Source organism: Condylura cristata, unplaced genomic scaffold, assembly GCF_000260355.1.
Source record: "Condylura cristata isolate star-nosed mole 26May11 unplaced genomic scaffold, ConCri1.0 scaffold00016, whole genome shotgun sequence".
NCBI lineage: Eukaryota > Metazoa > Chordata > Mammalia > Eulipotyphla > Talpidae > Condylura > Condylura cristata.
Window position 1 is genome coordinate 34384379 of NW_004567117.1, and position 23398 is coordinate 34407776.

Genomic DNA, 23398 nt, shown 5'->3' on the forward strand with positions numbered 1-23398 from the left:
GTTATTGTCTTTATTTGAACTATTTCTTACAAACCAGCTCTCAGCTCTCCTTTCATATATTCCAATGTCTGTGTTGAGTTTGGGGGTGATTTTATTTTCATCATAGTTCTCTTTTAAATGTCATCCCATCCCTCCTCACCCCCCGACTCACCTTGAGGCAAACAGGTCATCAATTTGGAATTAATAATTGCATTTTCCTTTTCATGTTTCTTCTTCATTGTCTCCCTGTGATTCCTGTTCATTTCATAGCGTCTTACCTCATGATTTTCAAATAAGTTCTCTCTGCAATGCTCTTGACACATGGTAAATAGTCTGCTTTTAAGCAAGGGCTGATGTTTACTTATTCTAATAGAAAAAGAAAATTAGCGGACTGACAAATGTATTAGCTGTGACATTAACTACATGCTTCTTAGCCTAAAAGATGAAATACTTAGAGCTTTCAAAAAATTTTAATTCTAAGAAAATCATTACTTTAGTCAACCTGATTGATGAAGTAAGTCATTCTCTTGTCGGCTAAAAAAAAATAAAAAAAATAATTTTACTGAGAGATTCACAATAAGAATGTGTAATTATTAATGAATTTTCCTTTACTTATTGCAAGTAATTACTTTAGAATATGGTAATGCAAGGCATAGCTATAACTTTTAAAGAGCATGCCAAACAAAAAGCTCCTTCTGCTTCAAACCTTTGACTTCAGAATCGATGAGGACGCGCTCTCCTTCACATTCCTGTGTGCGTTTTTTTTGTTTGTTTGTTTATTTTTTTATATGAACAAAGCCATTGATCTGTGCCTCGGTTTGCCTTCCAAGCAAAGCATGTGAAGGCAGGTTTGCAGTCGTTTTACAAGTGGCACAGGCAATACGCATTATGCAGTAACAATCTCCACAGAGTTGTAGCAAATTTTGCAGTATTTTAATAATGTCATAAAGAGAAAGTCATCCTGTTGTCATACAGCTGAAATGCTGCCGAACTGCAAATATCCGCTTCCTGTCTACCTGCTGAACTGGAAATTTAGCTTACTGGATTTTAGGGTATTTTATCATATTCCTACAAGTTCATCATCATCTCATAATAAAGTGGCTCAGTCTGTTAATGATCCATCTTAGAGGTGAGTGGCCATGAGCTCTCTGCATGTTTCAGGACAGACTGCAATCACTGCACTTCGCAAATCACGTGTAAGTGGTGAATGTGTAGTGATTCGGGTTAGTCCCCTTTCAGGTTAAATAGAAAATGTCTGATGGAGCGTTGTGCTTATAGCATTATAGATCTGACATCAATTCTACCAAAAGCCAAGATAGGGTGCTTTTTTTTTTTTTCCTTCACTAGTGAAAATTCCTTTTAGCTGTGAAATGATCAGCTGCACTTTAAATGAACCTGTATTAGGAGATAATTTGTCTTATGGGCTGTAAATTCTACAGGGAAAAGAAATGTGACATATTAAATAGTGACTATCTTGCCTTGGCATTGTTTTACAACATTTGTCCCCTGGAGTTCTTGCCTCTGTAAAACTATGTAAGTTTTCTATTGTCCTCCATTTACACATCACATTTCTACACATTTTTATGTATGAAAGCAAAACCCAGAGCATTCTGATCTTTTCAATCTTCTAGGGATCAATATGTCAGTGGACATGACAAGACCAAAACTCACTTCATTGTACTGCGAAATTGAGTTTGATTTTCCCTCTGCAAATTGTGGCATGTACTTCAATTTGTCTGAGAACAGAGGACAAGGAGTGGGTGGAGGTGGCTGACACTGGACAGAAAGGCATTTGATTTATTTTTTATGGCTGGTTGGGAAATCATGTGTTCCTGCTGTAACCTGATCTTTTTGGCAGGCTTCATTTCAGTAAATATGCTATCACACCAAACTGCCAATAAATTACTATAATGCATTAATACAATTGCTTTTCCAGAGCCACTTGGAGGCGACCATTGGGGTGTTCATCAGGGTACCACAGGAGAGCTCCATACTGCTGAGAGCAGTCACAGGCAGAGGTCATGGGAGGTCACACATCCTTTAGCAGGTGAAACAAGAGGGTCACTTTTCAGGCCAGTTAGCTCAAATGAATCATTGGCACAGCTAAGTAGGAGACATATTGATTTGATGTTATTTGAGCCAATACAATCAATTCTAGAGAAGAAAATTATACTAACTCCTGTGGAATTTCATTCCATATATAAACTCATCTCTTTTTTGGTAGGTAGCTCTTTGAAATTATCCTGTCATACATCGCCTAACAGATTCTTTTAATAGTAGAAATTTGTTTCTGATTGGTCCAGTCATCCTGAATTCTCCATTGGTACCATGTAATTAAGTCAAGTTTGCCTTATGCATTTATCACCAGTGTTTGTGACTCTGGAACCTATTATACTTGGTACTTTGATAACTGCTATTTTTTTCTGATATAGTATCCCAATATGTAAGAAATTTAGTAGTTATATACTCAAAAAGAGGGAAACAATTTCTAGAAAAGAGTTTATGAGTAAGCTATATAAATGATTCCCATTTAAAAATGATAATCCCAAGACCTAAAAATGTTAAGTAGCTTGCCATGGTCAACAATTGAGGTAATAAAAAAGTTTAAAAATTGAAAAATATAACATTGAAACAAAGGATTTTATGCAGCTCTTTTGTGTTAAATTGACTCATTAAAAGGGGGCTTCTAAAATGGTCCTAATTAAATATCCTGCAAAAATTATAACAGGTGGACTTGGTCATTTTGCTTAGCATTGTATAAATGTTTTAGACTTTTACATAAGCTGGATGTAAAAAAGAAGGCACAGCTAGAAGCGTAACTCACGAGAACTTCAGAACAGCTCTGTTAAATGTACATGACGAGACTGCCAGTATCCCTTTCCGGAAGGGAAAGAGCCAGGGAACTGACATCTGTTGCTTTCTGCACAGTACAGCAGAAATGACGAGGGCTTGGGAGTCCAGTAGGATAAAATAAAGATGAGCAGAAGGAAGTAGAAAATGAATGCTAAGACACATGGGGCTATTACTCAGATTGTGGTTCAGAGAAGTTAAGGGTCATGAGTCAAACTTTTAGTCCTTTGGATGAAAATGTTGCACCAGAAATTGTCAGATCATACAAAAATTATCAGCATAATTTGTTACTAGTAGATCACATAGTTTGAAGCATGTAATTGAAGGAGAATATCCATGGATTAGGTCGGGAAATGGGTGGCCTTATGGATAACGGGACAGGTTTTCTGAAAACAGCATATATTCCTTTGCATGCCCTGAGAACCTTATAGGCCATATAGGTAACTATTGCAGTCCAGGGTTTTGTAGTTTATAAAGGACATGTCCAAATGAATCTATTCCTGAAAAGTAACTATTACCACCATTTTGTATACGGAGATATATTCAGAGAGGCTGGATAATATGTAATTGTTCTAGGACTATGTGCCATTATTTTTGGAACCTTTACATAAACCTGCACATATAATGGACACTCTAAGTATTCACTGGGTTTGTCAGAATAGGAAAGTGTCAGATCTTGAATTCAGGCTATAATTTCAAATCTAATGAAGAGTAGCATAAAACAAAGGAACTTGATAACTGGTAAAAGGGTTAAACTTTGCTAGTAAAGACAGGTAAGATGAAATGATTACCAAATTCTTGACCAGTTGATCATAAAATAATAAGTGTTCTGAACTATCAATAATACCTTATGCTGGGGCTGAAATAAAGTCAACAAAATGGGGAAACAACATGCCCCTTAGCATCACCAAAGTGGACATGTGAGGACATCCGTAGTGCAATGTAGGAGCAAAATATCCACTTTATTCTTTAAAAGAGGAAATGTAACTTTGAAAATAGAGTCCTGAGGACTGTTCTCTCCATGATGCCAATTACGGAATGGGTGTTGCTGTCCTGAGTCCTAGTTATTCTTACGTGCAACTGGACAGTCTTTCCTCCCTAAAGAATGAAATGCAAAATCCCAGTAATCATAATTCCTGTAGAAGATGAGGAGGACATGTACTATTTTTTTTTTCTCAAACGAGTATACATAAAACATTTTGAATAAAGTATGTGATTGCATTTATGTGTATTCTATGTGGTTGATAGAGGTTTTTGTAGTTATGTTGAGTCCAGTTGTATTCTTTGGAAACAGAAGGAAATTTTGAAGCAAACAAACTGTTTCCACATAAACTTCTACAATAATGGGCTGCTGGGTGTTGTGAACAATCTAGCAGACTGGAAACAATTTCTCTGTAATATTAAAATAAAGTGAACAAATTATCAAAAAAAAAATATGACCTGTGATATCTAAAAGAACATATGAAAAATACTTAATGCTACTATTCCTGATAATTTATGACTTTTATCCAAGTAGAAGAAATGTAAAGAGAATTCAAATACCATTTTAGACACCTTATGTGTCTCACACCTGACTTTTTTCTTGGGCTTGCAAGTATGGTGTTCTTGTTGCCACAATCTCTGTATTTACTGGCATGTACGGGCTCTCCAAGAAGAGAATGCCGTTATCTTTTGTGGTAAAGGGGATTCTAAGTGTGTGTTTAAAAAAATATAAGAAGGGCGCTCCCTGGTGGCACAGTAGGTTAAAGCGCAGCACTAAGAAGCTAAAGCCACTTCAACATGAGTTCAATCCCCACCCACCCCAGAGGTGATCCACATGGCGTGGCCGACCTCTCCTGACCTGCCTGCTGCTCCCCTCTGCAGTGTACTTCGTCAGTCGGCCTGTTCTGCTCCCCACTCTGTCTCTGGTGAATCTTCTCACCACCCCTCCAGCTCTGACCTGTACCCCAGTTCTGTATGAATAAATAAATCTTTAAAAAAAAAAAAAGTAAGAAAACTCAATCGATATAAAAATGAGGCTGATATTATGACATAGAAGGGGTTCTGACACCGACTGCTTTTGTTACTAGATCTATTCTGATTTGTTTTCTGAAATATTCTTGACATAGGGGAAGGGGCTACTCTGGGCATATTAAAAAAGTCCATCTGACTTTTTGAGGGAGTTAGATCTTAAGGGCTGCTGATCCCACCTGTTTTCTTTCTGGGTACTCTCTAAGGGGCATCTCAGGTAAGAGAGCAGCTTGCTGTTTGAGTGCTTTGAGCTAATGCTGCCTCCACAGACTAGGTGCAGCAGGGCCTCCGAGGGAGGAGACAGCTCCCTGCCTGCTGGGCCTCTGACAGGGGAGGTGTGTGACTGACAGCACTCACCAGTGGCAGATAAAGTCCACTCAGACCCAGGTCCTCTGTTCATGGCCGGATTAGCCTTGAGTCAGTCATTTAACCTGTGTTTCGGGTCTGTAAATGAAAAAGTGAAATCTGGAAAAAATTTCTCATTTTCTTAAAGGCATCAAAGTGGGTAAATATTAAGTCTGCCCTTTAAAAAAAAAAACACTAGCACTGAATCCAGGAAGTTCTGATTGATAGAACCTGGATGCCACATTGTCTTATAAATTAGGCCCAGCGAAATTGCCAACAGTGACACCATGTGGAAGGGCTTACATTTTAATGGCTCAGTGGCTGGTGAAACAGGTTGTAACTCCTGAATGTTGTATTTCACCAAAAGTATATTCAGCAGAGAAAAGGCAGGGAGAGATGGGCCATTAAAGGAAGCAAGCAAGTAGAGTCATAGAACAGCTGCACAGGGCCACGTGTTGGTGTTTGCACCTAGCGGGATGTTCCTTTACCAATTTGACAGGTCTTGCTCTCAAGTCCTAACTCCAGCCCACAGACAGGAAGCTGTCTACCACCAGTCCTTTTAAATAACCAAATTGCATTAACATTCTCCTGGTGTGCTTCTCTACCAATTGTTTACAATGCCTGTTCTTTAAGCCCATTAAGGATGCACATCTAATAGGGGTGAGGATTTGGTGGTGAGGTACCTGGCTTTCTCTTGTGTATGAAAGGTGCATCTTCTGAATTGCTTCTCATGATAAGCATATTTGTAGTGACTAAAGCCTGTGGAATTTCCTAGGAGGACCTACGCCTTCTCCTTTATACTTTGTTTTTATTAAGAATATCATTGTAGGGTCCATTTCCAAATGTGATTTGAGGTACACATTTTTCTTTCTAAACGCTCCTGGAACATCACTGTCTGAAGGAGTGCTTCTCAAATTTTATATGCCTGAGAGTTACCCCCAGATCTTATTAACATGCAGGCTCTGAATCAGTGGCTCAGGAAGCAAGCCTAAGTGTCTGCAGTTCTCAGGAGATTCCAAGGTGCTCTGATGCTGCCACTTTTTAGCACATTTTGAGTAGTGAAAGCCGAGAACACCACATGTTCTTCACCTGGCATTCTTGGGAGAACCTGTGGGTTTGATGGCTCATTTGAAATTCACCTAGATTCGCCTGTGTTATGAGTGTGTGTGTGCATTTCTTTCTATTGAATGGTTTCATAGCTTCATTACAGTCTCAACTTAGCAAGTTAAGAACCACTTAACCTGCCATTTTGTCATCACCCTACATTTAATGCAGCTGTGCAAGTTAAACATTCCAGAGTTTATTTTGTTTTGCTTTGTTTTTCAAGACCAATTCCAAGAATATATTATGGAGATAATCTTCATAATCTAAGGCCTAAAGCTAAATACTTTAGCCCTGTTCTGAAGAAATTACACAAAATTAAGTCATTTAACTTCTTGTAGAAACACCTGGGACCTGTGTCCATTTCTCAATGCCTGCTGAAGGAATTAGGTCTTTATAAATGTCCTAAAAGAGGTCCCACTTCAGAAACTGCCTCTTACTTCTGTTGCCTAACAAAGATAGTAGATTAGGGTCACTGCTCTGCAGCTCTCTCTGGCACTTTCTCCAGGGGATGAGCTCCTGGGAGCTGGGAAGTGCAGTCCCTTGAAGGGGGTGTCGTAAGCTGTTCCAGACAGCCCAGGTTCCCATGGGCCAGCCATGAGAACACGTCCAGCAGAGATTTATTACACATTTTCCACACAGGGAAATTGCAGTGAAATTTCCACATTCAGCCAGTGTCACACCAGGACAGTGTATTAAATTTATAGAACATATTTGTAAAGTTTTAAGCTAATTAAGAGAAATGCTGGAATAGTGAAAAACTTAAGTTGTATTTAATAGCTTGAAAAATATCATGAGAATTCCTTTATTGGGCATAAAATAATCCTGGGGGGAAATAGGCATTTGAGGAGAGTTTGGTAGTAGAGGGGTGGGCCAAAGAAGAGTGTTTAAAGAAAATGTTTCTCCAGCCCTGGAACAACTAAAGCCTTCCTTTCTCCCTTAGCTCCTCCATGCAAGCTTATTTCTTTCCTTTTACATTAAGTGTTTAAGAGGTTTTTTTTTTTTTTTTCCTCAATCAGAACTTCTGAGGTTAAATGCAAACAGGTAGTGACCAAGCTCTTACCAGTACCATGAATGATTGAGTTTTAGAAATTCAGATCAAGGAGAGAGAACAATGACAGAGTAGTGGAAAGGACCCCTCAGAATAGTGTTTAAATGAATTTCCCTTTGTGTCTTGATGGTTTCATGTTTGAGAATTGTCATCACAGAAGACTCACACCCACTTCTCTTTGAGTTCCTGTATTAGGCAGATGACATAGGACACAGTTTCTTAAAACTGGCCTGGATCTGGTCCTCCCTTCTGGCACAGCGGGTTAAAGCACAGCACTGAGAAGCTTAAGCCACTTCCTCATGAGTTCAATTCTCGCCTGCCCTGGAGGAGATACACATGGGGAGGCAGACCTCTCCTGACCCGCCCGCTGCCCCCTCAACAGTGTACCTTGTCGATCTGCCTGTTCTGCTCCCCACTCTGTCTCTGGTGAATCCTCTCACCCTTCGCATCTCTGGCCTGTACCCCAGTTCTATACGAATAAATAAATAAATCTTTAAAAAAATAAAAATAAAACTGGCCTGGATCCACTCTGCCACTCCAGAGCCAATCCCACCAGGTACCACGACTCTCCTTCCCCAACACCATCTCTCCAGCCACGCAGACCTCCTCTGATTCTTCCCCAAGTCAAATCTCTTTTCTTTACTTATGCTGCATGCAGTATCATTGTCACTAAATATCTCACACTAACTTGACATATCTTCCCAATGAAATACTTAATATCATGAGATGCCCATTTTCAATATTCTTTAAAATAACAATAAAGCCTAATTAACAGTCATTGAGTCCCAATGGATACACAGAAAAAATGAACAGATTCTAACATGGTGATGATGTTTGTGAACATCATTACTGATCATTGCCATTAGCATACACTTAGCCCAATTTGCTAACTCATTTAATCTTCACAGAAACACTAAGAGAAAAGTGTTATTTCTACCAATTTACTCACATGGAACCTGGGGATTAGGGAAGATAAAATCATTCATTCAATGTCACATTGGCTTTAAATGTCAGGGATCTAAAATTGACTTTAAATGATATCGGGATCCAAAGCCTACATTTCTGGAGAACTGTATTATAATGCCCACATATGGAGAGTCAACGGTTATGTACATAGTAATGTCAATAAAAAACCCTCAACCCAAAATGTTGGCATATTTAAGTTGTGATTTTTTTTTCCAGATATCCTCATGCTCTTTTACAGAATTTTTTCATGACATAATATGACAGCTTTTGGATTTATAGGAAGAAAAAATATATAGACTACTTTTGTGTTCTCTTAATTTTATTTACATTTCTATTTTTTCATTCCTTTGGGTTTATTTTATCATACTTTCAGATTCCTTTCCAAATAGAAATTGATTATATTTGGTATACCTGAATTGGCCAAAGACATCCAACTAGAGAGTTTTCTTTTTCATGCAAGACTAAGATATATATCCATATAGTTGTCAAAGATAATATAGGTTATTTTTAGGCCTAACATAACATCTCCTCCAAGCTAATTCTGACTAGCTTCCCATCATTTTATAGACATGAAATATTCACAAACTTCATGCTACAGAATATGTTGAATATTGACGAGTTTATGAAACACTGCACAGAAATATATTTCCCTCATAAATAATTTTCCATATGTGGGCTTGAGAGATCTTTTTGGCCCAGAAAATCAAGTATTAGTCAGCATTTTTTCACTGACATTTAGTTCTGCTGCAAATAGAGAAGAATAAAATCTCAATTCACTAGTACCTTTGGGGAATGGACAGTTCTCAGGAAATTGAATTTTCATATAGCCCAGGGTAAAACAGAAATAATTTTGTAAGGCATAAATGTTTATCAGTTGCCAATTCTATGTAAACTATAAACTAAGGACTCAGGAGAATGTCATTTTGCACACACCTTGACCTTAAATCCACACCATCTCTGAAATTAGGCATGGCATTTCATATGGGATGGACCCAATGTGCAGAAGAATTGAATAGTGTCTCCACTGGTCATGGTTGCTAAAGGATAGAGAACAGAATATAAGGCTAGTTCTGCATGACTACCTTATTTATGTTCTTTCCCTGCCTGCTGCTAAGTAACAGAAGCATCAGAGGACGAGAGTAAGTAAAAGTCAAGAGAAAATACCAGATGCTTTCAGAATCTGTAGATAAAGCAGTGATGTTATGGGAGGATGAGTCTTACAGCAATTTTGGGGTAGTCAGCTGGAAAAGGATACGGTATGGTCGGTAAAATCAGATCATTGATTTGGGAAGATGAAATGGTAAGCCATGACTGAGACAGTGTAAGATGTAGATTGATGGCGGTGACAGCAGGTGGGGAGGACAGTGCCAAGGGCTATCTTCCAAAGGAAGAAACAAGTGACTAAGTGACAAGAATACACAAGAAGGTAAGACCCAAAGTGACTGTTTTAATCCTTTGTCTTAATAAGTAAACAAAAAGGAGGAAGCTAAGAGGTTACTCCTTGAAAGACGTGAGGATAGGAGATTGTGACGTATGGTGCGCGTGAAGGGGTAGTGGGACGTGAAGTGGAAATGCACAGCAAACTTGGCAGTGTTAAGAATCCAAGAGTCACTCTGAAGAGTGGATCCAGAGAAGTCAGTGTTCACATGGCATAGGTAGAATCAGATGAAACTCCCAGGGAAACAAAGACATTTGAGACCTCAAATAGATAACGCTACATTATGAGGGAGTAAAAGAGATACTAGAGATAGATAAATAATGACAGTAGGGTTATTAGAAGCCAAGAAGGAAGAGTATTTCAAGAAAAAAACTATTTTTAAATAGTTCCTTGGTGCAAAGTTGTCTTTTTCTTCCAGTGTTTTATACTAAAAATAGCAAATGCGCAGGAAAGTTACACAGCATATACCCTCATACACCTACAACCTGCTTCTATAATGAATGTTTTTTCACATTTCATTGTTGTATTTACTCATCTACCCATGCACCTTAATTTTTGATGCATTTCCAAGGAAATTGCTGATGTCAGTTACTTTACCCTAAAGTACTTTTGCAAGTCTATAAAAATGCCACTGGCATGGAGTTCTGTAAGGGGGAAAAAACGAAGACTAATAATCGTAGGAAATCATTTCTCAGAAGCATCCTGACTTGGGGTATATTGTTATGACTCTTGAAACTGAGGAAACATAACCCTAACAAATCCCATGAGGCTTTCAGGGCAGATATCCATTAGTCTAAAAAATTATGAGGGAATTTGTGACCTTTAGAGTAGACACTTTTATAGATTGGTGAGGGCAGAAGTCAGGTAGCTAAGAGAGCTGCGGGGAATAGATAAACAGGGGGAGTGCCGGTGTAGAGCACACCCAGAGCAAAGCACAGGAAAGCAGCTGGTCACCACGGAGGACATGGCGCTGCCCACTGAGGCTGCTTCCCCAGCGGTGCGTGTCGTCCTTGGGACGAAACAAGTGACATGTGACTCTTACCGTAGCAGAAATTTTTAAAATAAAAATGACCATCCCTCGTGGACTAAGTAAGCGTCACTGAGCTTTTAAAATGTGATTCTACTTTTAAAATATTTATTTACGCCGTACTTTGGTCAGTCTAAGGTAGAGATGCATGGAAGTTGGAAGAATGCAACCAACCCCAAAATGAAATATGGAAATTCTGTTTTCAGTCATGGCCATGAGACCCAATTCTCTCTATGTGTGTATGACTTCTGTTAGAGAATTAAAGCACATACAAATCAATTACCTCAGGGTATTCTTAAATTTGGGTTTACGTAATCAAGATTTTGTATAAAACCAAAATCCCACAGCAACAAATTGTCTTTATAAGGAGAAATATCTTAAATATTTACAAAATAGATTTTTGAAATGAAAATTATTGCATTTATACAGCATATGAAATGTTTGCTAGAAGTGCAATCTTTTGCATGCAAATATCACATTCATATAAATGAATAAGATAGCATTCGACACATACTACAGAATTATAAGAATGGTGTAAAACTAATGTCTGGTCTCTTCATTGCATCTGTATTTTTTCAGATGTCTTCCTGAAGTAATATGGGAACTTCATGCACACTCATCTATTTCTTGATGAATTAAAGAAACATACTCTGAAACATTTGATCACTGGGCTATAATAAAAGAGGGTTTTTTAAGTTATTTTTCATGAAGATAGAATTGACAATTTTCCTCCTATGAGCACAGAAAATCTAAATGTCAACAACTGTTTATAAATAAAGATCTCAAGCCTGTAGTTCCCTGTTGCAAATAGTGTAGAAAGAGAAAGGAAATTTAAAGATTAATTTTGACAGAGAATATAAATGTTCCTGTTTTAACAAACTATGTAAGAATTATCTGGAATGTCCATAAAATTACTGAGCGACCTGGGCTTTAACATTAAATGCAGAAACTCAGGAACTATGTATACTTCTTAAAGTGGTAAATGAAGTAATGAGAATCAAAGCTTTTAACTTAAATATGGGAGAATTCCAATAAGTAACAGGTGATAAATTTTGAGTTGGTAATGCTTGCATGGTTTTCTTTGGGTGTTTTGTTAATGTGTGTACTGGGAACCTCTGAAAGGCTTCAAGAAAAGAGAGAGCGACAGAACGATCCAGGTGAAATCATTTCTCATGATCACTGATAATTTTCCGGAAACTGTTCTTATTTATGAGATTTTGAGAAAAAGAGAGACAAGCAGAAGTGCACAGTCTCTGCAGCTTCCTCTGCTCAGTGTCGCTTTTCTGTGTCTCAGGCCTGATTACAAAAGCTCGTTGCATGAGAAAAACAAATGCAAGGCTATGACTATGCTACATTCCCCCAGAGAAGCTGAACACAGAGCAGTTACTCAATAATAAACAGGTGTTGAGGATTTTGTGGTTCACGCGGAAACTAAGGCCATAGAGGCTACTCCAGGTTGGCAGCACCACAAAAATGGGTCAGTTGAGAAAGTAAAGATGAGAATTCGGGCTTGTTCAAAGCTAGCCATTTAAACTCTATACTTAAGGGTGAAGAGTAGAAAATGAGATGGGAAACAGGAGGAAGTAGGCAAGGATGTGAAAATTAATAGTGAAGTCAAAATCACACTAGTCAGTGGCCTGATTCAACCCAAGTGAATCTGCTCTCTCCGTCCCTGCTCAGCTGAATCTGTTTTCTCACCAGGAATCTTTTCACTGGGAGAACCCTCTACAGGAGTAGCTGGAAGGAGTCTGCACCTGGCAGTCATAGATTTGTTCCTAATGAGCAGATGAAATGTTTAATATCTGCACTGTGAAAATAAAGCTTCAAACAATAAATCCCTGCTGAGGCTGCTCTCTACACCTGAGGCACACTGCTGGCCCATCCCAGAAACCTGTGTCATTTGTCATACCCCCACTTTGCCGCCCCCTCCCCCAGCAGTGGGCTGCTGAGGAGCACAGCGTTCACACTGAGCCACCTCCCTTCATTAGTTGTGTGTCACTGTAAACTCACTCACGTGGCTTATCAACATCAGGTGTTCCACCAAGGGTCACCTGAAACACTTATGCACCCTGGGGAGAGGGAAATCTATAGTGCTTCTGACTGAACATTTGCAAATTTAAATTTTTCAATTAATCATGGATCATTTAAACTCACAGTAATTTACTACTACTCATTTTAGTTGAACTGTTTAAAATAGGAAGCAAAACAACCATAATTGTTGCCATGGTTTTTCATTAGTAATTTTAAGGCAAAATGATAGAGCATTTTTTTTTTTTTTTTAGAAAGCACCCACTTAAAATCCAATTATTACAATATATGAGTTAAAGATACACTTGCTGGAGAATTCTTTGGAGTCATTTTTACCGACAGATACTAATGCTTCCTAAATTATAACAAGTAATTATAAAAGTATCATTAAGTGTAGGTATCATAGCTAATTTTTGCTTCCTTGTATAATTTTTGTTACTAATTTAAATACTAAATAGCTTAACAAAGGTCAAGAAATCAAGAGCCAAGCATTCAGGCTATTGAGGCAAGATCACAAACCTAAACTAAATTAGGTCCTAAGTTCCTAACTAGGACTCTCCCTCAATATTTGTATGTTTATTTAAAAACTCATTCTGTGCTTCTGAATCCTTCTGTAGAACACTCCCATGTACTGTCCTGGATGAGCAAGGTAAACACTAAAAGAAATCAGCCCTGTGCCATGATGAAGTTCAGCTTGGGCTTTGGGCTTGGAAGCCCGTCATCTCCCAAGACCCATGAAATCTATAAAGAAAAAAATTGAGATTTTTTTTTCAAAGCCCTAGAGTTGGCCCTGGCCCTCTGATACTTTCTGCCATTCTCGGCTTCTCTCAGAAATGGACGTGGATATTCTTGATCACACGCTGAAACTTAGCCTTCATCTTTAGAAGAGCTCTCCAAAGATCTTGGCTAACAGGTTAAGGTTACTAAATTAGCAACTGAGAGCCATAGACAGGATTTTTAAATTCCTTTTTTTGCTTTGACGTGTTGCTCTTACAAAACTCATAAGCACTGTATTTGAAATGATTCATGTCTGGATTATCAATGCAGTCGCATTTCACCAAAGAACTAAATACGAAGCCTTCTCTTTGTAGGAAGCTCTCTGAATTTAAAAGAAATAGAACAAGCTGTTGAAATGGTGTCACTTCCTGGCTGAAGAGCCCTGCTTTTTTCTAATTGCTGCAGTTTCCATTAATTCAGAGGGACCGTGACACTCCTACGGTGTATCACGTCTCCAGGGACACTGTAATGACTACCATGCCTTAAGGCATCATGGAAAAAGGGTGCACAAAAAGTTGGGGCGGGGAGGGAAGAAATATACAAGAACAGAGTTCCCCAGTTTCAGAGGACAGTGTAGAAAAAGGCAGACAACAACCGAGGAAGTGTGGCAAAGCTCCATCCACAACTGAATTCTAGGAAGGGTCAATATAAGGGCTCCCGGCAGCAGCAATTCGTCAGCTGGTGAGAGGTATCAAGATGATTCCCAGTGGCCCCTGCAAATGAAGCTAAGCCACCCAGGTGCTGTTATTAATACAGATGCTAAGAGTTTCACTCTCTTCTCACTTAGAAACCCCATGCCATGGGACAGGTTATTTTATATAAGATGTGTGCTCAACTGATTTTGTGTAGAAATCAGTTCAGAATTTAGCCTTTTGAAAAGACTATTGGCAAGGTCTTTGACATGGAGGTAACGGGTTGAAGGCATGAGTCTTGGCTCGATGAAAGAATAAAAATGCAGAAAAAAATCAAGACAGGCACTAGTAACATTATGGGTGGGTACATAACGGAAGGAAAAGCCCCACTTGTTGAGTTTGTAAGGACTTAGGTAGAGCATAAGTCAACAGGTCAGGCTTTTACCTCGCTGGCCTCCATCACCTGTGGCCTTAAATGCAGAAAGCACTTGGGACCATGGGCATGGAATATGCAAGCCTGACTGTGGACACCTGATGTGCCCACCATGTGTAAGTGTGTGCACCTGAGCCTAGTGGCTGGGGTTATAGGGGCAGTGTTACCAGAGACAAAAACGAATGAAGCAGCATGAACCCTCTCAGACAGAGTGATGGCCACAGAGGAACCACAATATGAGGAAGAGTCCACAAGACGACACCAGAATGGCCCAAAGAGAAAGAGAAAAGATCATGGTGGCAAGGAGGCAGGCAGTCCCTACAGCCCATGAGTTTTCCTCACAACAAATAGTGTAGAAAAAGAATTAAAGGCCACCCCCTGGTAGCGCAGCACTGCAAACTAGCAGCAGCTGCTTCAGTGCCAGTTTGATCCCTAGCCCCAGAGGTGACCAAATAGCACAGCAGATCTCTCCTGACCAGCCTGCTGCTCCCCTCAGCAGTGTACTCAGTCGATCTGCCTGTTCTGTTCCCCACTCTGTCTCTGGTGAGGCCTCTCACCCACCGTACCTCTGGCCTGTACCCCAGTTCTGTATGCATAAATAAATAAATCTTAAAAAAATAAAAAAAAAAGAATTTAAGCCAGAAAAGCCACTGAAGACTACAGGATTCTCCTTCATGTGTCTGCCTGTATCGATAGAGACCATGTAGTGAGTGCTGGCACTACACCAGGCACCAGTGTTCAGGTTTAAAACAAGGGGGGGGGGAGAAGAGGAGATTCAGAACAGAAAATGTTGCATCCACCCAGTTATAATCTGTTCACCGATAGTTAGTACACATCTAACACAGGATGTTCTCAGAGATGTCTCTATTTTAAAACCTCTGTTCCTCTTTACCTCTTTACTAAAAGGCAACTTTGAGACCAAAGTTGTCTCACTGGCTGTTGATAAATCTCTCATGGGAAATGTCCTTCAAAGTCTTTTAATTCCCCACTCAGAAATGAAAGGAAAATATTTAAGGTCATATAGTACTTAGACAAACCTGGTAATAATGAACTCAAAGAGAAGGCTGAAATTCCTCACCTATTCTTGAAGGGTATAGAAATTAATTCTACCTTGATCTTTTAATCTCCAGGGACCTTAGCATTCACTTCAACAAAATAAAGTGAAGGTTACCAGGTGAACTCATGGAGCCCTGAAAGTTCCACACTCTAAATGCCTTTGACTCTGAATGCCACTTGGAAAAGGCAGCCACGTGAGGGTTACACACTGCATCGTCTTTGAGCCCAGACAATGTGTCTCCTTTATTGTTCAATACTCAGTAGGTTCTGAATGTATTACTGTTTGCCTCTACACTAAAGATCAATTACTCTAGTGATCTTCTTTCTGATGGCTTTGAGTTACGGTGTACTTCAGGCATACCTGCGCCTCATTGTGATAATGCAAGTGTGATAATACACTGTGGGTTTACCTAAGTGTTTAAGATTTTGAGTAGAAGATAATACCATCGGAGTATACTTTTATAGTAAGACTATAATTTCTCTATATCCAGAACAACAATAAATGAGTATATAAATAAGTAAAAAGTCAAATGTTAGGGAATTTTATGAATGTCTGATAAATAATCGAAGAATCTTTATATGGTTTCCAATATAAAAGAAACACCAGACCTAGTTGACTTTCCTAAATAATAAGTTATGTCCATGCCATTTTCTTTACTTGTGTAATTCTCTTTAAAGATACCTGCAATATGTATTAGACATACATTGTATGTAATTGGTGAAGTGTTAAATTGTAATATTTTCAGAAACAGTTTCTTAAAAAAATTAAAAACTAAGAATAAATAATAAGTTCATCAAGGACAGCTAAGTCAAAATTGTTGCAAAAATATAAAAATAAAAATTATGTATAGAATGTATTGATTAGTAAAATTCAGCTACCCTGTTAACACAGGAATGGAAAAGGTGGGCCATGGAATGTGCTAAGAGGAACACCTTCCCATGGCAATAAGGCTAAATCATGTTTAAGCACAACATTGTGAACATTCTAGAAGACAATATAAACATAATTCACAAAATATAACTCATAGGAGAGGCTCATTAGATACATTCTACTTCACCAGTGCTCTAGGAAATGCTTCATACTCTGTGCTTTCACTTAAGTAATCGTCTACAATATTAATGTGAATTCCACACTCAGGAGCATCTGGTGGGCCATTTGCAAGCTTCATTCTGCGAGGGTTTTTAGTGCCTGCCTTTGTATTTGGGTTTTCAGCTAAATTGGTTGCTGGAAACTGTGTTTATAGTCAGAAGCACAAGAGAAAAGGAGAGGTTTAGATTAAATGTATATATTGTTTGTTCACATCCAGGAAGAACCAGCCTACATTAGATTCTCTGAAAGAATGAAGGTTTTGTTCAACCAGAAAAAATTGATAGTGAAAACCGAACACCTGTGACTTAAAAAACTTGTTAAATAGTAGTCCCAATTTTCTATGGCTATGTTGTTTTACCCCATCAAATTCAGTTATCACATTAAATTAATGATATGAATTAAAACTGTACTATATAGAACTTGCTTTTACAGTGTATTTGGCTTTATTGCATAGTAGGACAAGTTTACAAAACTTAGGTAAATTTTGTGTTTGTATCTATTTGAATGGCAATAAAAGTAGGTTAAATCAATGTTGAATTTTAAGAGTTGTCTTTCCCCTTTAAATTAAAGCTTAGTTCAACTATGAGAAACTGTAACACAATAGTTTGTGCCTTCAATTTGTAATCTTTGAAATGGCTTTTCTGTTCTTTTACATGGTATCTTCAAAAAGCGCATGTAAATTGGATGGGTGAGATCAATGAATTAATGGTAAAAGCTTCATTTCCTCAGTGGAATTAGAACTTGGTACAAATTTTTACTCAGCCTTCCCTTTTCTAAATGTGTGAATTTGACAATGTAGTTTCTCTCCACTTTGACATCCTCATATGTGAATTGAAAATAACAGCAGGGTCATTGTGACAATTAAATATTAATAATAGCTGACTCCCTTTCAATAAATTACAGGTATCAGCCCTTTAAATACATAATCTTACTTAATCCTCACCAATTACTATCCTTCTCACTTTAAAGTTTAATAGGCAAGGAGAGCTAATTGATGAAGGATTACTGTTTAATACATAGTTGAGCTTTCCAGAATCTGAATGCAGATTACATTGATAAATCTACAATTCTCCCCCATTCTGTTTTGTCTAAAGTACTTAGCATAGGTCTGGAGCTTAGTAGGCAATCAGCGAATGTCCTCTATGAATGAAAATGATTTATATTTCCCTTATCTCTATATTGATTCTCATCTGAGCTACTAAAAACTTGAGATCACCCTATAGTGATAAATCATTCCAACTGCAGACTTTTGATCTCTAAAGTTTAAAAATAAAATATAAACATGAAGACAGTACATGCTAAGCAATAAATGAGATACTCTAAGATGGCTCACTTATTTTGCCTATATGTAGCAAATTGCTGACATATTCAATTGTTTGCATTATTTCTTTTCCAATAAGCCACTGCTCCCTTTTTCTGACTGTGTAACTTCAGGTTTATTAACTAGAATTATGTTTCTAAAATATTCCCAAACCAAGATTTTCCCTTTAAATATGTAGATGCCATTGGGATCATTTAAATTCAAATGATATCACTGATGATACAACTGAGAAAAGCTTTTTTTCACCATGTACCTCAATGCCTTCCATACTTTATAAAATTTTTATTTTAGGCTACAGAAACAAAGTTAAATTACTGTTATAAGCAGAATTTATATGGCAAATTTCAGCTCTAAAAGAAATGGTAGCCTTTGTTTCTAGCAACCAAAAATGGCATCTGGTTAGAAACTGGGCAGTTCCTCAAATGACATTCATGAGTATTAGACTGTAATTTACTGAGAGAAGTTACAATGATCAGGATAGAACAATGTATTTCATACCTCCCTGAAAAAAAAAAAATAGCAATGATATTCTATAAGGTTAAACATAAAGGACTTTTTTTTTTTCCTATAACATCTAATACTCATTTGATTTGTAGGCTAGAACAACCATGTCTTTAAAATGCGGAAGCATTCCTTGGGACTATTAAGCCATCCAAGTCTTAGTTAGGTGGTTTAGCACAGGCTGTCTGGCCCAAAACTGACTCTGACACCAAATGCTCACCTGACACTTTATAGGGCATGATGAACAGTCTGGAGCTCCAGCCAGTCCCTCACAGCATGATTTGAAATCCACTTGAAATTACCTCTGACTGGTGGAGCTTCATCTGGAGAGGCCTAATCAGAATTTGTCTTCCATTCAGTAGAAGCAAAATGAGCCCATTCTTTGTGTCAGAATTCATCTCTTTACTATAGAATGAACAATAACCTAAAATCAATGCCAACCCACTGGAGTTGGCTTACACGCTTGAGAGATTGTTCCCTGCAATGTTTTATACATTACTTTCATCACTCTGTGTTTTCTATTTCAGGACCTACTCTTCCCAAGACTCATGTTAAAACAGCCTCTCTTGGGTTAGCTGGAAAGGCAAGATCTCCTCTGCTTCCTGTTTCTGTGCCAACAGCCCCCGAAGTGTCTGAGGAGAGCCATAAACCCACAGAGGACCCAGCCAATGTAAGGCTGCCCTTGAAATTCATGTTGTATAAGATGAAGGAGTGACTAATGTTGTATGTAAAGCCCATGTTAGAAGCACAAGCAGATGACTAGAGAATGTGTGACTTCACATATGTGTATATGAGGTATCTGTATGTTTGTGTTTACCCTTTCAGAAGGATGAAAATATTTTGGCATACCTGGAAATAAGATTATAAAATTGTTCTTTAAAATAAAAAAATAGGAAAACAAACTATACTTTGCAGAGCTTACATGTCATTTCTGAAATCATAAAACAGCCTTCAAGCATAGAATTGAGAGACTGTACAAAATGAAAAAAAGGGGGGGGGAATTTAAGAAGAAAAAAGGAACTGACATTTAGGAGAAAAACTAATGAGAGAAAGTTTACTAATGAAGGGAAATAAAAGAATTGCCAACATGTGATCGAACTAGTAAATTCTGAACGAAAAATCAATGGAAGCAAAAACAAAAATAAATTTGAGAACAAACATTTCTCCCAAAAATACATGATATAGGAGATTTGAAAAGAAGTTGCTTGGAGGTGGTGATTTAGGAAACTTTATGTAAGTTTTTCTGAATGTAATTCAAGAGAGAGCATTTAAAGGAAAGCTGAAAGACTAACACATGAGTTACCTTGGAAAATCAAAGGCCTGAAAAGGGGAAAAAGATGAAAAAATTATATAATTTGACTTTCCCCTTGTATTTATTGTTTTCAGTAACACAAACAATAATAGTAAAAAAGAATTAAAGTAACAGAAATAGGAGACAAAATGTAGATCAACTCTGTCTTATAAAAATATGTGAGGCCCTCCCTGGTGGCGCAGCGGGTTGAGGCACAGCAGTGAGAATCTGAAGCCACTTCCGCATGAGTTCGATTCCCGCCTGCCGCCTGCCCCGGAGGAGACCACATGGCGGGCCAGACCTCTCCTGGCCCGCCCGCTGCTTCCCTCAGCAGTGTACTTTGTCATTCTGCCTGTTCTGCTCCCCACTCTGTCTCTGGTGAAGCCTCTCACCGCCCCTAAGCCTCTGGCCTGTACCCCAGTTCTGTATGCACAAATAAATAAATAAATCTTTAAAAAAAAACAAAAATATTTGAGCCACATGTATAATTTTCAATTTTCTGAGTCTATATTAAAAATGAAAAATAGATGAATTTAATTTTAATATTTCATCTAACTCATTATTTCCAAAATATTATCATTCAATATGTAATAAATATAAAAAATATCTAAGAGGATATTTTCTTTTGTAGTAAGTGTTCAGAATCGGGTGTGTATTTTAATGCACAATACATCTCAATTCAGACTGGCCACAGTTCAGAAGCCCAATAGCTACATATAGCTGATAATTATTTTGGACAATGAAATCTAGGTAATTCAAGAAAAACAGCCCGTACAACTAAGGTAATATTTAGGGACATGATACCAACTAATCATTTCAATCTCTCTCCTCATAGATAGACTAATTTTTTTAACACAATGGGCTACTTTTCAATCCCCATGTAACTCTCAGAACTGTGTGGCATGTGAACAAATTATTTGTTGCCATGCTGAGATTCTTTAAGAAGGTATCATTTCCAACACATTTAATGTCATGCATTTTGAGAAGTTTTTATAGTGAGGTGATTGGCTTTGTGCTCATCCTACCACATAATCTCCATCAGTGTTCTCATGGGATCAAGAGTATGTGTCTGGCAGGATGAGATTTTACACTGTAACCATAACGTTGAGTAATGTTTCCCTGCCTATACAGATCTAGAAATCCTGACTCAGGCCTTATTGGTTCAATAACTGAATCAAATAAGTGAACTAGTAAAGAATAATCAAGTAGGACAGAGCTGTATTAAAGAAAAGGTATGCTGAGAAAATGAGAGAAAAGAAATTAACTGAGAAATCACTGAGCACTTAATTACTCACCAACATTGATTTATTAAATCTCCCCCAACTCCTAAGGAGGCGAATTTGCTATTTCCACCTGATGAATAAGGAGACAGACTCAAAAAGAATGATATACTTAGCATTGAACCTTGAACAACCCCACCACCACCACCACCCACACAGACTAAACTTAGTGTATAACTTTTGATTCTTCCAAAACTTAACTACCAATAACCTAGTGTTAACAAGAAGACTTACTGATAATCAGTTTTGTTTATTACCTACATAATAAACTGTATTCTTAAAATAAAATTAGCAAGAGAAAAGAAAACCACAAGTGGATCATCATAAAAAGTTTCATCCTCATGTTCACATTGGTAGACTGAAGCAGGGGTGAAGAGGAGATGAAAAAATTCCAGGTATAAATGGGCCCACACTGATGACACAAGTGTCATCAGTAAAAGAATGGGGATTCAAAATAACACCAGCCTAGATGCACTCCCACTTGTTTCCCTCAATTATGATCATCACACCTACCTGGGGAAGAAACAAGATTTTCAGTCCTCCCTATAACTACTAAATCAAAATCCTTGATAATGACCTAGGGATCTGTGATAAATAACAATCCATTATTACCAACCAATAGAATGATTATAATGGCTGCTAGGAAGTGAGACATGTAGAGAATATGTTCACCAAGATCTGAAGTTCAACCTTTATGTTGTCCTCCAGTCAAATTGTGTGTTAAGATCAAGGTTACCTTTGTAACTATGCATGGAGCCAGAACCAGTTTAGGTGAGAGTTTTGTTTCCACACAAAAGCCAAAATCATAATCCTCAGATTTTTCATTAGTCAAGGAAGTATTCCACCAAGCTCCCACACAAAACTGTCCCTATGTTGTGTAATAAAGAATAGAAGTCCAATGATACAAGTTCTATTCATATCATGATGGCTGTCATAAGGAAAGGAAGAGTGATGTAGTGAATATGCACCATGTGCTGGACACAATGACAAGCATAAACAAGTCACAAAATGCTCGGAATAGTCTATGGAATAGATATCATCATCAAAAAAGATCTGTTGGGAAAGTCTTTTCCTCACTGCAGGAAAGAAGATGACGAATAAATGCAGTCATTTAGTACCACCCCTTCCGTTACTAACATCTTCATTCAATAATAATTCTGAGTGCAGCCTCCAGCTATGGAGCAGTGTATCATGTCTGAGAATAAAACCAAGCAGACACAGCCTTCACACAAAGAATGTATCGATATTCACCTTTACTAACTCTGCTCTCATTCTCTCTGTAGGTGTATGAACAGGATGATTTGAGTGAACAAATGGCAAGTTTGGAAGGGCTAATGAAGCAACTTAATGCCATCACAGGCTCGGCCTTTTAACACATATTGCTGAATCGATGAAGTGAATTTTATGGGAACTTCGCAGCATACCAATTACCCATAAACAGCACACCGGGGTCCAAGAACTCAAACCCATGTACAGGTCAACCAGTAGGACCACCCAGTTATAGAAGCTCCTGAAGCAGCTCAGAAAGAATAAGCATCCCTTCTTTCATAGGCATCAGGAATTTTTAAATGATAACTTTGGGGTCCCTAAACAAAAGCAAAGATTCATCTGTACTACAATGTCAAAGCAGAAGCCACTTGATTAGTCCTGGACTTTGCCATCACAGCGACCATACTGTCCTAATTGACGCTTCTGTTTTCCTCCATCAAGACCTGTTGGTTTGTTTTTTCTTTGTTTGTTTGTTTGTTTGTTTTTCAAATGTGTAGCTCTAGTCTTACAAAATGCAAGTGCATTACTGCAGCCTGTACCATGCCATGGCAATCAGTGCAAGCTCACTATTTTGTTTTCGACTTTAAAGTACAAAGCACCTATGGGAATTCTCTCACAACAGAGCACCAAAGGATTGGGTGTTTTCCTGAAGGCACAGAAAGTAAATCAGTAGGCAAACAGCAAGCAGAGGAGGCGGATGATTTGTAACTCAGTCATTCCTCTCACCCAAGTGGTGGCTATTAGCAAGTGGCTGTAAAAAGCACCCATTTTAGCAAGTATTTATATACCCACCCTCAGTTAATATTTAGGTTTGGAACACTGGAAATAATTGTCTGCCATGAATGGCACTTGCCAGCAGCAGTTCCTTTCCTAAAAGGCAACAGGACATGAGTTGTCTCCAATGCACAGTAACAATGTGCTTGTGCTTGAGGGGTGGGGGTGGGGTGGGGGGG

The 23398-nt window shown here is 38.2% G+C and overlaps 1 protein-coding gene across 1 annotated transcript in view; it reads left to right on the forward strand.

Annotated features, from left to right (window-relative positions):
• DCC (DCC netrin 1 receptor) overlaps positions 1 to 22549 on the forward strand; it is a 977719-nt gene extending 955170 nt beyond the window's left edge. The window contains exons 29-30 of the mRNA XM_004683911.1: positions 19133 to 19275; positions 22460 to 22549. Coding sequence (XP_004683968.1) covers positions 19133 to 19275; positions 22460 to 22549 — 233 coding nt within the window. The remainder of the gene's footprint in view (positions 1 to 19132; positions 19276 to 22459) is intronic.
• The last annotated feature ends 849 nt before the right edge of the window (positions 22550 to 23398 follow it).